Here is a 14,699-nt window from a genome sequence, read left to right on the forward strand (position 1 = left end):
TCAGAAGAAAATCTTCTTCTTATCGTGTCAACAACAAACCTACACACAAATTCCGCTACAAGAGTGGCGTTGTCAGCAGCATTCATTAAATCCTCTTGCGTGCAGTTGCCCGGGCACTCAAGGTACGAAGAAAGTCTTTAAAAGTTATTGTCGCGGGAGGTGCGATTTATTTGATGTCGATTGTATATTGGAACAGCACCTATTACAAGCTTGACGTGCCGTCGTCTGCACGTAGAAACGTGTCCACATCTGCGTAAGATTAATGCAGCTGCTAAAATCGATACTAATGATTTTTAGATTCAGAAATTCGATGGGTCTCTTTAGACAAAGTAACATGACAGATTTAACTTGAACGTAAAAAAGTCATTGACTTTATGCACGTCGATCTTTAAACTTCCAAATCCAAATAAGTAATACTGCAATACCTGACCTCAAGTGTGGACACGATAGTAACCTAGTAACATGGTGGACCTAAAGCAATCAAGTTAGAGGGATGCATGTCGAACTCACATGATGACCACCGTTGAAGACAGGATCCTCTCGGCTTGTACAGTGGTCGGGCCGATTGCAACAACGTTATCGGTGATTTTATTTGCATTTCAGGAGTTCCTCAAGAAAAAACAGGCGGCCGCTAACGCTAACGGCACGGTCCCCGGGGGGTCGCCTTACAGGAATTGGTAAGAAGTGGCAATGGCATGCGTGTGCTGATGTTTGCTGTCGTGACGTGGACGTAGTTGTATTTCTTACCTTACTTGTCTGTGGATAGATATAAACAATGAATGAACCATTGCAGATAAGATCATGGTTACGTATCTGCTCAAAGATATGAGTATCCGAAATGCTGTTTTTGTTTTTTGAATCAGAAGAATTTCATTTATTTATTCGCTTGGAACTTTCCATTAACGCATAAATGTATTGCTAATCAAAACAAAAACCGACATCACTGACATAGCCGTGCTTATCTTATGTGACGATAATATCTTGTCAAACTCGGCTCCAAATTATCATCTTCTATAATTAACCATTATTGATTATATTAACAAGTGACGTGATTCTTAATTGCAATAAACGTCATTTATCCACTGATGATAATGCAATGAAAATTTCAACGATGAATCAATTTGGCCACACCCTAAAAATCTTCTGTATGACAGTAGACATTTAACATTACCTGCTGTTATAAAAACTGAATTAGGGATCGGGTCAAAGTTTATATGGAACTGTCCACGTTTTTCAAATTATTTGAAAATAAAGTACCTATAGAATAGCCGGCTTTTCGTGTCTATTTTTAAATCTTAGTTTTTTTATGTTATTATTTATTGTAAATAGTGTCCGGTCCTTGCCTTAGTCCTCTCATACACCCAATCAGTTCCAACAGCTATTAACCGCGTGTTTCTCGCGTAGGGGCATAGTGAAGTCATCGTCGGGCGAGTCGATCACGTCGACGGGCGCAACGGCGACGGCGCACCCGTACCGGCTGGCGGCGCCGTTACCGCTGGCGCTGAACGCCGCGCCGCCGCAGCCCTCGCCCAGCGACTACCCGCTGAGGAAGACCGGTGAGTCACTTGACACCTGCTGGTTGGAGGGTAGATGTGACGTGCCGTCTGTGAGGGACACTAGTTTCAAAGTGTCTTGTTGAAGGCAAAAAGGTCTTGAAATTGATGGGGTTTTTTACAAGCCCTATACGACACACTCGATGTCCAATTATATCCAAGTTACGGTCAGTATTTGTGATGTAATTCGTATAATAAATAAAAATCACTACGCGAAAAGATGCATTGCTGAATTTGCTATGACAAATAAATCAAACCGCAGGGCAATTATTCTTTGTATGTCCATTAAAATGTTATAATTGTCCTCTAATGAGCGATCACATAGACTAAATACTTGCTCATATTTGTCACAATTACCGTTGTTTACCCCAAACGACTTGTTACTTAAAACCACACCTTTCTGCCTTGCAATAAGACACATTTTCCATGTCCCCTGCAGACGACACGTGTAGTCGGTGTGTGCTCAGTGACGTCCATATTTATAATACTGCTCCTAAATGCATATTTGTGTGTAATTAGTGATTAGAAAACATACTAATATTAAATTTTGTAAATTAGCATAACATTTTAAAATAATAAAAGTATGGTTTTGTTGATAAAGTCTTAAATATCTTTAGTTAAATCAACATTACGTAGTTAAAAATAAAAGTTTAAACAATAACAGCAACCGTATTGTATTCAATGTAATAACTGCACGCTCGCAAACTCATAAACAATCAAATACCCTAACTAATTTATCGTTTTTGAAAAGTCTGTTATATGGCTCTGGATCAGTGGCCCTGTAAAAGGGCTTCTGTATTTTTGGCTCTATCCATTTTTGGCTCTCTGTCAAGAACCATTAAAGGCTTTGAAATAAAAGCGGATTCGAGCAAGATTCCATAAGATGCATGTAATTCGAGGCTATAACGGCGAGTACCTTTGATTGTTTACGAGTGTGCGGGTGCAGCCTAACCGGCATGGCGTGTTGACGTGTGTGTGCACTAACAGCGTCGGAGCCGAACATGCTGAAGGTGCGTCTGAAGGCGCGCGTCATCGAGCGCCGCGCCTCGCCGCTCGCGCGCCGCCCGCTCAAGCAGCGCGTCAAGCACCGCAGTGAGTACCCAACAGCGAGTTACCGCGAGTTACTACGAGTTATCGCGAGTTACCCCCAGCTACCGCGACTTGCCGCGAGTTACTCCCAGCTACCGCGACTTACCGCCAATCGCAGGTGTCATCGAGCAGCGCCACTATCCTCTCGGATTGCGGACAAAAGTAGAATCACAATTGCTGAGTACCACGCCCGTGATACCGCGCGTCTCGCATGTCCGCCAAGCAGCGCTTTCATCAAACAAAGATAATAGCTATCAATGTTGGTCTAAGGACTTTTTTGTTGTACGTTAGTTCCATTTTTCGCCACATTCTGAGGAGCATACTAACGCGATAAAATTATATTAATTCTTTGGATTTAACAAGACTGAATGGGCATCAGCTTAGGGTAATTGGTAAGAAGAGATGGATATTATCATTTGCTGACAATACCTCAATGCCTCAGATTGAAACCCATTGCCTTCAGCTGTCAATTCATATTCATGACAGTGATATATGGTAGACTTCATGATCGATGACACGTAACAAGTAATACAGCACATGTGCCAATCTTAAGAGATGGCACATAGTAGGTACAAATGATTGTACCATAATACAGGAAGGAGTACTTGTATGTAGTTATTTGTAGGTAATGGAGCAAAATTAAAATTAGATTACATGGTACAATAAGCATAATTTTTGTGCCTAAAAAGTAAAGTATGTTTGTATTTGTCTATAGTATGAAAATTAATTATGCATGCAATAAAATAAAGTGATCGTGAATTTTATTGAATCAAGTGGTTACTAACTTTCGATACGACACGACATTGCAGGTTTGCATGAACTATATTGTTCTATTCTTCTTTTCTAGTGTGGGTTGTAACAATAGTTGTCATAATTTTTATACATTTAATACATGTCCAAGTCAAAATCAGGCTTAATCGAAATTAAATAGTATACGAGTACACTCCGTAAAACAATTTTGCAACAACGTCGATAGGAATTAATATTTTGTATTCTGGAAGTTTCGAATCATGGTGTCAATGGTTGATAAGATATCCGAACGGTGAAGGGGTCGGAGTGGCCGACTCGAGATCCGAGGAACGCGGGTTCGAATCCTACCGCCGCTCGACTAGTGTGGTGAGCCCACTCGTAACACAAGCTTATTTAGCTTAACACGAGGGACTAATGGGACTATTAGTAATTTGGGCAATACAAATTACTAATAATCTTAAAAAAAAAAGATGACAGGCTGTGTTAGAGTAGCGCATTATCAGTCGTTTCGGTTGCAGACTGCGACGGCACGGGGTCGCCGCGCGGCTCGCCGCCGGGCGTGGCGCCGCCGATCCGCGAGGAGGACGAGTGCGGGCGCGCGGCCGAGCTGCTGTTCTCGTCGCCGTCCATGCCCAACATCTCGCTGGGCCGCCCGCACCTGCCGCACGCGCACCTGCCGCACCCGCCCCACCCGCCGCATCCGCCGCACGCCGCGCATCCCACGCCAGCTCAGGTGCGTAACTATAGTCTGGTCTGCGAGCACGTAGAATTTTGTCCAATGACCCCAAGCTACCCATCCTTATCGCTCGCGCGTAATTATATTGCCGTCGCGACTGTGCGACGGGCGCCCGCAGTTAGTGTGCGAGCGCGACAGCAACATTATTACGCGCGAGTAGCTTGGGGTCATTGGATAAAATTCTACGTGCTCGCAGACCAGACTATACCTCATAGACCAGGGCTCTGGTCCAATAGTTTTTCCAGATGAGCCAAATTTCTTGACTGTGGCGACGCCGGGCCACAGCTTTTTGAAAATCAGAGCAAAAGCAAACTATACTAAATTCATAAGGCTATTTATACCACCGCGCGCCGGCTAACTCGCTGGCGGGCAAATTCAAATGCCTTGGCGGGCCACTTCGTGGCCCGCGTGCCTGGGTTTGGCCAGTCTTGTCATAGACGTTACCTCCCTCGTTCTTTGGAGACGAGGACCAGGCAAAGAAGAAGATCTTGTTCTTCGGGGATTCATACTTATCGTCCGTCATAGAACCTTACTGCAGCACCACCTCACAATTTGGCAATCGTAGCGTAGCTGTCTTGCGCAAAATGACGAAAAGAAATGGCAAATTCCGCAATGAGTTATGCTCAAAACTTTTATGACTTGAAGCGATGAGCGAAGTTGGAAAATAAGACTGCTAAATAGCAATCTTATTTTCCAACTTTTGATATAGCGTTCTGTAATGACTGTGAATGACTGTAATTCCGGAATGACTAATCATTAAACTATGTTTTAGAGCAAACGAAAGAAAAGTATATCAGTAAATAAATTGTACTTTTTTATACCTCAGGTGTCAGTATCCCTCCCGCCCGTGTCAGAGGCGGAGGCGTTTTGCCCAACGGTGGGAGTGGGCGTGGGCGGCGTAGGCGTCGGCGTAGGCGCGCGGCTCATCAAACGGCCGCTGGGCCGCACACACTCGGCGCCGCTGCCGCTGGGCGACCCGGCGCTGCAGCCGCCCGTAGCACACCATTACCTCAGGGACCAGATACGAAAAACGGTGAGTGATCAGGATTTAAAATAAAAAAATCCCTTTTTTACTTGAGTTGTCTATTCTTCATATGCTGCGTTTACATTGGTAAAATGGAGAAAAAATACGAGCTACGCGCTCGAGGATTCGATCCAAAGGTAAAGATGGCCGGACGACGCCGCTAGTGATGTTCTTTACTTCTTGTTTGGAGGCATTAGCGATAGTGACGTCCGGCGAGGGGTGAAAATAGGTTGTAAGCGCACTGCGCGGACAGTGAGTTAGTCCTACATTATAATACTAGATGGCGCTGTGCTTATTTAACTCGCGGTATCATTTGATTTTTTCCGATTAAATAGGTAGCAAAATGGTGTTGTACTTAATACCTTTTTAAACAAGTACCTATTGATTAATTTTTGTATGCGGTCTTGCCGACTTGAGTAAGACCGTAATAACTTTAATAATAATATTCATTTGGTTGGTATAGTGCCGTCCAGGGGTGTACTTACCGTCGTATCAATGATACTGGCCCCCCGGGATTCAAATGAATCATTAGACAGGGTAGGTAACTGCCTATGGGCCCTAGCTTTTTCCGCGTACGAGCGGTCCTGTCTGCTAAAAAAAATACCAATGGTGTACCTAATGACCTTTTTACGATGTCATTTTAGGAGGGTCCCCTCTCTAAGGCTGGTTTTAGTGTCACGCGGACCGTCCGGTGCGGACCCGCTCCGCACGGCCAATCTGTATGAACTTCTAGGGAGCGTTTTAGAGTAACGCGGTCCGGAGGAACCGCTCCGCTCCCTAGCAGTTCATACAAATCGGCTGTGCGGAGCGATCCGCACTGACAGTCCGCGTGACACCAAAATCAGCCTAAGACACGCTACGCCGCTGGTGTGGTCACGCGTTCATTGTATGTGTGTGTGTGTGTGTGTGCAGGTCCTGACGCGCGCACACGACGCGGCGGCGCAGCTGCGCGAGGAGGAGGGCGAGGTCATCGACCTGACGGCGCGGCGCAGCGAGCCCGCCCCGCCCCCCGCCGAGCCCGCCCCGCTCGCGCGCGCGCTGTCCTCGCCGCTCGTCGGCGCGCGCGCGCCCGCCACCGGGCTCGCCTACGACCCGCTCATGCTCAAGCACGGGTGAGTGCGGCGCACAGTGTCGGAGCTGACGGCGCACAGCGAGCCCGCCCCGCCCCCCGCCGAGCCCGCCCCGCTCGCGCGCGCGCTGTCCTCGCCGCTCGTCGGCGCGCGCGCGCCCGCCACCGGGCTCGCCTACGACCCGCTCATGCTCAAGCACGGGTGAGTGCGGCGCACAGTGTCGGAGCTGACGGCGCACAGCGAGCCCGCCCCGCCCCCCGCCGAGCCCGCCCCGCTCGCGCGCGCGCTGTCCTCGCCGCTCGTCGGCGCGCGCGCGCCCGCCACCGGGCTCGCCTACGACCCGCTCATGCTCAAGCACGGGTGAGTGCGGCGCACAGTGTCGCAGCTGACGGCGCACAGCGAGCCCGCCCCGCCCCCCGCCGAGCCCGCCCCGCTCGCGCGCGCGTCGGAATGTCTTGTCTCTGTGATGCTGACATTCCACAAAACCCCGTGCTTGTTACTCTAATGAAACTGGCATCATCGGATCGACACCGCATCTGTCTGTCTGTCAACTTAAAACAACGATAATAAATTTATCGGTGAAGGTGTCGGAATCGACGACCTCATAAAGGTAGCGGGAAGGCGCTGGATGCGAGCCGCCACCAACCGGCCATTGCGGAAATTATCGGGGGAGGCCTATGTTCAGCAGTGGACATCCTATGGCTGAAATGATGATGAAAGTGTCGGACTGGCCGACTAGTGATTCGAGAAACGCGGGTTCGATCCCCACCGCTGCTGGACTATTGTGATGAACCCACTTGTATATTTAACTCGATTTTCTCCTGTCTCATAAAAACGGATGGTTAACGGGAAAAAAACTGCGGATCAAGATTCCCTTCTTTTTTTTTGGTTTTGTTTGGTTTGGTACCATCCTTTCTAGAAGCCCGGTCTGTGAGTAATTATATTGCTGTCGCGACTGTGCGACGGGCGCCCGCAGTGAGTGTGCGAGCGCGACAGCAACATAATTACGCGCGAGCGATAAGGATGGGTAGCTTGGGGTCATTGGACAAAATTCTACGTGTTCGCAGACCAGACTATAGTCTAGTACTCGATTTCTTGAAACTTCTGCTTGTGTTGTACCTACATTAATGGATCGGTATTCGGTTGCAGGTGCGGCTGTGGCGCGCACGCCCCGACGCACCCCGAGCACGGTGGGCGGTTACAATCAGTGTGGGCGCGCTTATGTGAGACCGGGCTCAGCGCGCGCACGGAACGCACGCGCCCGCGCAAAGCCACGCTGGAGGAATTACAGGTGAGACATAGACTCGCGGTGGTTGCAGCAGTATTTTGGATCTAATCCCAATGTATCAAGTTTTCTTAATTCAATCTTATAAATAACTAAAAAAACTTACTAAGAGGATGTTGACTCAAAGTGAGTCTTGGCCTCTGACAATAAGAATCTTCACTCTGGTCTGTTCTGCACTTCTCACAAGTTTCAACGTGGAAATCATACAAGACATGTTTATTTTACATATTTTTAAGCTTGTAAGCGCTTTGGACCTGCTTTGTAAACTTACAAGTGTTTTGCATTAATAAATAAATACATAAGTCCTTGGCGACTTCGTCTATCCAGCAGCACCTGGGCCCAAATAAACTTGCTTCACCGCACGATCTTTTTCCATTCTTTCCAGATGCCCAAGCTAGCTTATTATAAATAATAAATTGAAAAAAGCGACTCAATTGCTAAGAAATATTAATACCTAAGCTCATATTTCGTTAATGATGTTTAGCTCAGCTCCTCATTCTTTTTTCTCTCCGAAATGCCATCCTTTGTGCGTATCAGCCCTAGAATCTTCCTCCAGAGTCTCTTCTAAGACAACAGTAGCTCGGTATCTTCTAATAAGAAAAAAGAAGAAACACAACTAACCAACGTAATGTCCTCACTCCCCCAAGTGCCATTCTTTGTGCGTACCAGCCCCAGAATCTTGCTTCAGTTTCCTCTCGGCTCCCAGGAGCTTGGTTTGAAAACAACTAACTACCATCAATATCTCCTCAGTCGGTGCACACAGAAGCGCACGTGCTAACATTCGCGGGCCGCGGGCGCGGCGAGGGCGGCGTGCGGCAGCTGGTGCGGCTGGCGTGCGGCGGCGTGGGCGTCGACGCCGACACCGCCTGGTCGGAGGCGCACACGCCGCCCGCCGCACGCATGGCCGCCGGCGCCGTGCTCGACCTCGCGCTGCGCACCGCGCGCGGGGACCTGCGCAACGGGTGCGTACTCACTGCTCTAAGTGCTTGTTCACGTAACGTGCGGGCGCGGGAAACGTTGCGAGCTCGTGTTCACATTAACCACCAGGCGTTCGCGCGAGTGTGATGTACTATCGTTTCTAGCGACGAGTTCAAACTGGTTGAACTTACCTGACGTCTCGAGTGAAACGCGCGCGCCGCCGCTAGTTTGACATGAACACACACAAACATCTTCACGCGTTGAAATTACCGCGAGCGCTCCGCGCGCACCGGTCGCTAGCTTGCCCGCTAGTTAGACCGCACGTGCGTTCCGTACGTGAACACTTGGAATCACTACATTATGTTTGATATTTCGTCACCGCGCCCGCGAGTTAACGTGAACAAGCTCTAAGGCAGCCGGTGCGGCGGGCGCGGACGCCGACACCGCCTGGTCCGAGGCGCACACGCCGCCCGCCGCGCGCATGGCCGCCGGCGCCGTGCTCGACCTCGCGCTGCGCACCGCGCGCGGGGACCTGCGCAACGGGTGCGTACTCACTGCTCTAGGGCCTATATGACGAAGCTCGACAATGCTGGATGCGATACGGAGAGCCGAGCAAGGACCTGTTTATCACCAGGACCTCACGAGTAGTCGCAGTAACTGGATCGCGCTGCGCGAGTTCGCGCACTCCTGGCACACAATCAGGCGAAGTTATGAGAAGAAGTGATGACATTCATCAACGATAGCAGCCCGACGCGAAGTACCGTATTTGTGGTGTCAAGCCCCAGAAGGGGGAGAATTGACAATGAGAAGGGACAAGGATAAGAGAAATTTGTAGGGAGTCAAGCAAAGCGCCCGGGGAAAGAGCCCAGAGCAAGTACCCGCGCGTTCTCCCGAGATTCGGTTCGTACGCCGTGAGGCAGGAACCATGGGTGGTGGTGGGATTTGCTCTAAGGCAGCCGGCGTGGGCGTGGACGCCGACACCGCCTGGTCGGAGGCGCACACGCCGCCCGCAGCACGCATGGCCGCCGGCGCCGTGCTCGACCTCGCGCTGCGCACCGCGCGCGGGGACCTGCGCAACGGGTGCGTACTTACTGCTCTAAGACAGCCGTGTGACTCCCCACGACTTCCCAGGTTCTTACGGGGCACGGCTGCTTTGACAAGCGGCTGTGCAACATGAGGTTGAGGGACAGTGCGAGCTGCGAGTGCGGTGAGCTCGAGGAGGACCGTCACCGCATACTATGGGATTGTCCCCTATATAGGGACACACGCGAGGAGCTGCTGCAGGGAGTCGCGCTGGAGACGCACGGCCCCGCTTGGTACCCCGATCTAGTTGCGTCAGAGGCGAACTTCAAACGGCTCAAGGCGTTCGCGTACAAGTGGCATACGAGGAGGACAGCACCGAACAGTTCGGCGCCATAGGGTGCCACCCGTTTTGTGATAGTCGCAGCCCCAGAACGGGGAGAGTGGCGCACAGGGACAAGGAAGTAGATCAAAGAATTTGTAGGGAGTCAAGCGTTGCGCGCGGCAGAGTGCAACCTGCTACGGCCAGTTATAACCGCAAGGTTGGCATGGCCATGGGTGGTGGTGGGTTGCTCTAAGGCAGCCGGCGTGGGCGTGGACGCCGACACCGCCTGGTCGGAGGCGCACACGCCGCCCGCCGCGCGCATGGCCGCCGGCGCCGTGCTCGACCTCGCGCTGCGCACCGCGCGCGGGGACCTGCGCAACGGGTGCGTACTCACTGCTCTAGGGCCTATATACGGAGAGCCGAGCAAGGACCTGTTTATCACCAGGACCTCACGAGCAGTCGTAGTAATTGGATCGCGCTGCGCGAGTTCGCGCACTCCTGGCACACAATCAGGCGAAGTTATGAGAAGAAGTGATGACATTCATCAACGATAGCAGCCCGACGCGAAGTACCGTATTTGTGGTGTCAAGCCCCAGAAGGGGGAGAATTGACAATGAGAAGGGACAAGGATAAGAGAAATTTGTAGGGAGTCAAGCAAAGCGCCCGGGGAAAGAGCCCAGAGCAAGTACCCGCGCGTTCTCCCGAGATTCGGTTCGTACGCCGTGAGGCAGGAACCATGGGTGGTGGTGGGTTGCTCTAAGGCAGCCGGTGCGGCGTGGGCGCGGACGCCGACACCGCCTGGTCGGAGGCGCACACGCCGCCCGCAGCACGCATGGCCGCCGGCGCCGTGCTCGACCTCGCGCTGCGCACCGCGCGCGGGGACCTGCGCAACGGGTGCGTACTCACCGCTCTAAGTGCTTGTTCACGTAGGTACGCGCGGGCGCGGGAACGGGTACGGGCGCGGGAAACGTTGCGAGCTCGTGTTCACATTAACCACCAGGCGTTCGCGCGAGTGTGACGTACTATCGTTTCTAGCGACAAGTTCAAACCGGTTGAACTTACCTGACGTCGCGAGTGAAACGCGCGCGCCGCCGCTAGTTTGACATGAACACACACAAACATCTTCACGCGTTGAAATTACCGCGAGCGCTCCGCGCGCACCAGTCGCTAGTATTAGAGGCCGGTAGATCTATTCTCATAAATAAAACACTGGATACTCAACTTTCACATTATATTGCCTTATTTTAGATACAATTCATCACTTAGCACAAAAGCGCGCGGAGTCGTCTCCGCGCGTCCCTCTATTCTGACGTTTGATCCTAGTGTGACATTGACGTATTGTCAATGTCACTATGACAGCAACTCATGGGCCACAACTATATCGTTATTTTAACGTTTTAGATTTTTCATAATTAACACTAGCTTGCTCGCTAGTTAGACCGCACGTGCGTTTCGTACGTGAACACTTGGAATCACTACATTATGTTTGATATTTCGTCACCGCGCCCGCGAGTCAACGTGAACAAGCACTAAGGCAGCCGGTGCGGGCGTGGACGCCGACACCGCCTGGTCGGAGGCGCACACGCCGCCCGCAGCACGCATGGCCGCCGGCGCCGTGCTCGACCTCGCGCTGCGCACCGCGCGCGGGGACCTGCGCAACGGGTGCGTACTCACTGCTCTAAGGCCTCAGTCACAATAAAATTGTCGCCGTTGTTCAGACATTTCGATTGCGAATCGTTCGTTCGTTTCAGCCGAAAGACGTCCACCGCTGGACAAAGGCCTCCCCCAAGGATTTCCAGGAAGACCGGTCCTGCGCCGCTCGCATCCAGTTACCTCCCGCGACCTTCACCAGATCGTCGGTCCACCTAGTGGGAGGCCTGCCCACGTTACGTCTTCCGGCTCGTGGTCGCCACTCAAGAACTTTCCTGCCCCAGCGGCCATCAGCTCTTCGAGCTATGTGCCCCGCCCACTGCCACTTGATTTTAGCGATTCTGCGGGCTATGTCAGTCACTTTGGTTCTCCTACGGATCTCCTCATTTCTGATTCGATCACGCAGGGAAACTCCGATTGCGAATAAAAACAAATATTTCGACAACACAACCCCGAACACAACTCCTTCGCCGCTAAAGCGCCGCGCGAGCTGCCCGCTTGTTTCGAGAGCGGGTCTGCGTTGCCCGCCCCGCTCCCGCGCCGCCGCCGCTCCCGCGCCGCTGCCCGCTAAATTCGAGGCTGAGGCCTAAGGCAGCCGGTGCGGCGGGTGTGGACGCCGACACCGCCTGGTCCGAAAGGAGCCCGCAACCGCTTGCAAACCATTAAAGCCCGGTCTGTGAGCATGTAGAATTTTGTCCAATGACGCGACTGTGCAACGCCCGCAGTGAGTGTGCGAGCGAGACATCAAAATAATTACGCGTGAGCGATAAGGATGGGTAGCTTGGGGTCATTGGACAAAATTCTACTTGCTCGCAGACCAGACTATAGTACGATAAGGCCCTAACACAAGTCGCTCCCGTTGATCGCTGGCGAGTGCCATTGTAGTGTAAGGTCACTGTCGGTTGCTAGTGAGGAAGACGGTGATGGCAACTGGTAAACGCTGAAGCGGTAGGAAGACTATCGCATTTGCAATCACCAGGATGGCGCCACTGTAGAGTAGTCAATCGCCAGTGGTGCCAACTGTTAAATATAAAAACGATAGCTCTTATTGTATATCGTGTGTAACCCATGCATATTGTTCCTTGCAGGTTTGCGGTAGTGCGACCACCGGGACACCACGCGGAGCCGAACCAGGCGATGGGCTTCTGCTTCTTCAACTCCGTGGGCGTGGCCGCGCGCCTGCTGCACACGCGCCTGCGCCTGCAGCGCGTGCTCGTCGTCGACTGGGTGCGTAGCGGGTGACGTCACTGTCTCCACTGTCTCCTGCAGTGAGCCAGGCGACGGGCTTCTGCTTCTTCAACTCCGTGGGCGTGGCCGCGCGCCTGCTGCACACGCGCCTGCGCCTGCAGCGCGTGCTCGTCGTCGACTGGGTGCGTAGCGGGTGACGTCACTGTCTCCACTGTCTCCTGCAGTGAGCCAGGCGACGGGCTTCTGCTTCTTCAACTCCGTGGGCGTGGCCGCGCGCCTGCTGCACACGCGCCTGCGCCTGCAGCGCGTGCTCGTCGTCGACTGGGTGCGTAGCGCACGGTGTGACGTCACTGTCTCCACTGTCTCCTGCAGTGAGTCAGGCGACGGGCTTCTGCTTCTTCAACTCCGTGGGCGTGGCCGCGCGCCTGCTGCACACGCGCCTGCGCCTGCAGCGCGTGCTCGTCGTCGACTGGGTGCGTAGCGGGTGACGTCACTGTCTCCACTGTCTCCTGCAGTGAGCCAGGCGACGGGCTTCTGCTTCTTCAACTCCGTGGGCGTGGCCGCGCGCCTGCTGCACACGCGCCTGCGCCTGCAGCGCGTGCTCGTCGTCGACTGGGTGCGTAGCGGGTGACGTCACTGTCTCCACTGTCTCCTGCAGTGAGCCAGGCGACGGGCTTCTGCTTCTTCAACTCCGTGGGCGTGGCCGCGCGCCTGCTGCACACGCGCCTGCGCCTGCAGCGCGTGCTCGTCGTCGACTGGGTGCGTAGCGGGTGACGTCACTGTCTCCACTGTCTCCTGCAGTGAGCCAGGCGACGGGCTTCTGCTTCTTCAACTCCGTGGGCGTGGCCGCGCGCCTGCTGCACACGCGCCTGCGCCTGCAGCGCGTGCTCGTCGTCGACTGGGTGCGTAGCGGGTGACGTCACTGTCTCCACTGTCTCCTGCAGTGAGCCAGGCGACGGGCTTCTGCTTCTTCAACTCCGTGGGCGTGGCCGCGCGCCTGCTGCACACGCGCCTGCGCCTGCAGCGCGTGCTCGTCGTCGACTGGGTGCGTAGCGGGTGACGTCACTGTCTCCACTGTCTCCTGCAGTGAGCCAGGCGACGGGCTTCTGCTTCTTCAACTCCGTGGGCGTGGCCGCGCGCCTGCTGCACACGCGCCTGCGCCTGCAGCGCGTGCTCGTCGTCGACTGGGTGCGTAGCGGGTGACGTCACTGTCTCCACTGTCTCCTGCAGTGAGCCAGGCGACGGGCTTCTGCTTCTTCAACTCCGTGGGCGTGGCCGCGCGCCTGCTGCACACGCGCCTGCGCCTGCAGCGCGTGCTCGTCGTCGACTGGGTGCGTAGCGGGTGACGTCACTGTCTCCACTGTCTCCTGCAGTGAGCCAGGCGACGGGCTTCTGCTTCTTCAACTCCGTGGGCGTGGCCGCGCGCCTGCTGCACACGCGCCTGCGCCTGCAGCGCGTGCTCGTCGTCGACTGGGTGCGTAGCGGGTGACGTCACTGTCTCCACTGTCTCCTGCAGTGAGCCAGGCGACGGGCTTCTGCTTCTTCAACTCCGTGGGCGTGGCCGCGCGCCTGCTGCACACGCGCCTGCGCCTGCAGCGCGTGCTCGTCGTCGACTGGGTGCGTAGCGGGTGACGTCACTGTCTCCACTGTCTCCTGCAGTGAGCCAGGCGACGGGCTTCTGCTTCTTCAACTCCGTGGGCGTGGCCGCGCGCCTGCTGCACACGCGCCTGCGCCTGCAGCGCGTGCTCGTCGTCGACTGGGTGCGTAGCGCACGGTGTGACGTCACTGTCGCCACTGTCTCCTGCAGTGAGCCAGGCGACGGGCTTCTGCTTCTTCAACTCCGTGGGCGTGGCCGCGCGTCGCACGACCGCACGGTGTGACGTCATCGTCGCTACTAATGCCGGCTGTGTATACTCTCGCCGAGAACCCACGAGACAGGTGGCTCTCGCTACCACTCAGGGTCTTGCTATCGCTCACTCGCTCTCGCCCCCTGTGATCGCACATGAGGCTGTCTCGTGACACGTTCGGGCGAGTCTGGGCGCAACGCACCAATAGACAGTGAGACGAAATGGTAAGGTTTGTTACGATGAC

At 53.8% G+C, this 14,699-nt stretch overlaps 1 protein-coding gene across 1 annotated transcript in view; it reads left to right on the top strand.

The window, feature by feature from the left end:
* LOC135075479 (histone deacetylase 4-like) overlaps nt 1–14,699 on the top strand; it is a 98,860-nt gene that overhangs the window by 79,797 nt on the left and 4,364 nt on the right. The window contains exons 7-16 of the mRNA XM_063969917.1: nt 604–677; nt 1,405–1,556; nt 2,541–2,645; nt 3,911–4,143; nt 4,955–5,161; nt 6,065–6,264; nt 6,463–6,582; nt 7,372–7,513; nt 8,258–8,469; nt 12,509–12,647. Coding sequence (XP_063825987.1) covers nt 604–677; nt 1,405–1,556; nt 2,541–2,645; nt 3,911–4,143; nt 4,955–5,161; nt 6,065–6,264; nt 6,463–6,582; nt 7,372–7,513; nt 8,258–8,469; nt 12,509–12,647 — 1,584 coding nt within the window. The remainder of the gene's footprint in view (nt 1–603; nt 678–1,404; nt 1,557–2,540; nt 2,646–3,910; nt 4,144–4,954; nt 5,162–6,064; nt 6,265–6,462; nt 6,583–7,371; nt 7,514–8,257; nt 8,470–12,508; nt 12,648–14,699) is intronic.

This window comes from Ostrinia nubilalis, chromosome 10 (genome assembly GCF_963855985.1).
Source record: "Ostrinia nubilalis chromosome 10, ilOstNubi1.1, whole genome shotgun sequence".
In the NCBI taxonomy this organism is placed as follows: Eukaryota; Metazoa; Arthropoda; class Insecta; order Lepidoptera; family Crambidae; genus Ostrinia; species Ostrinia nubilalis.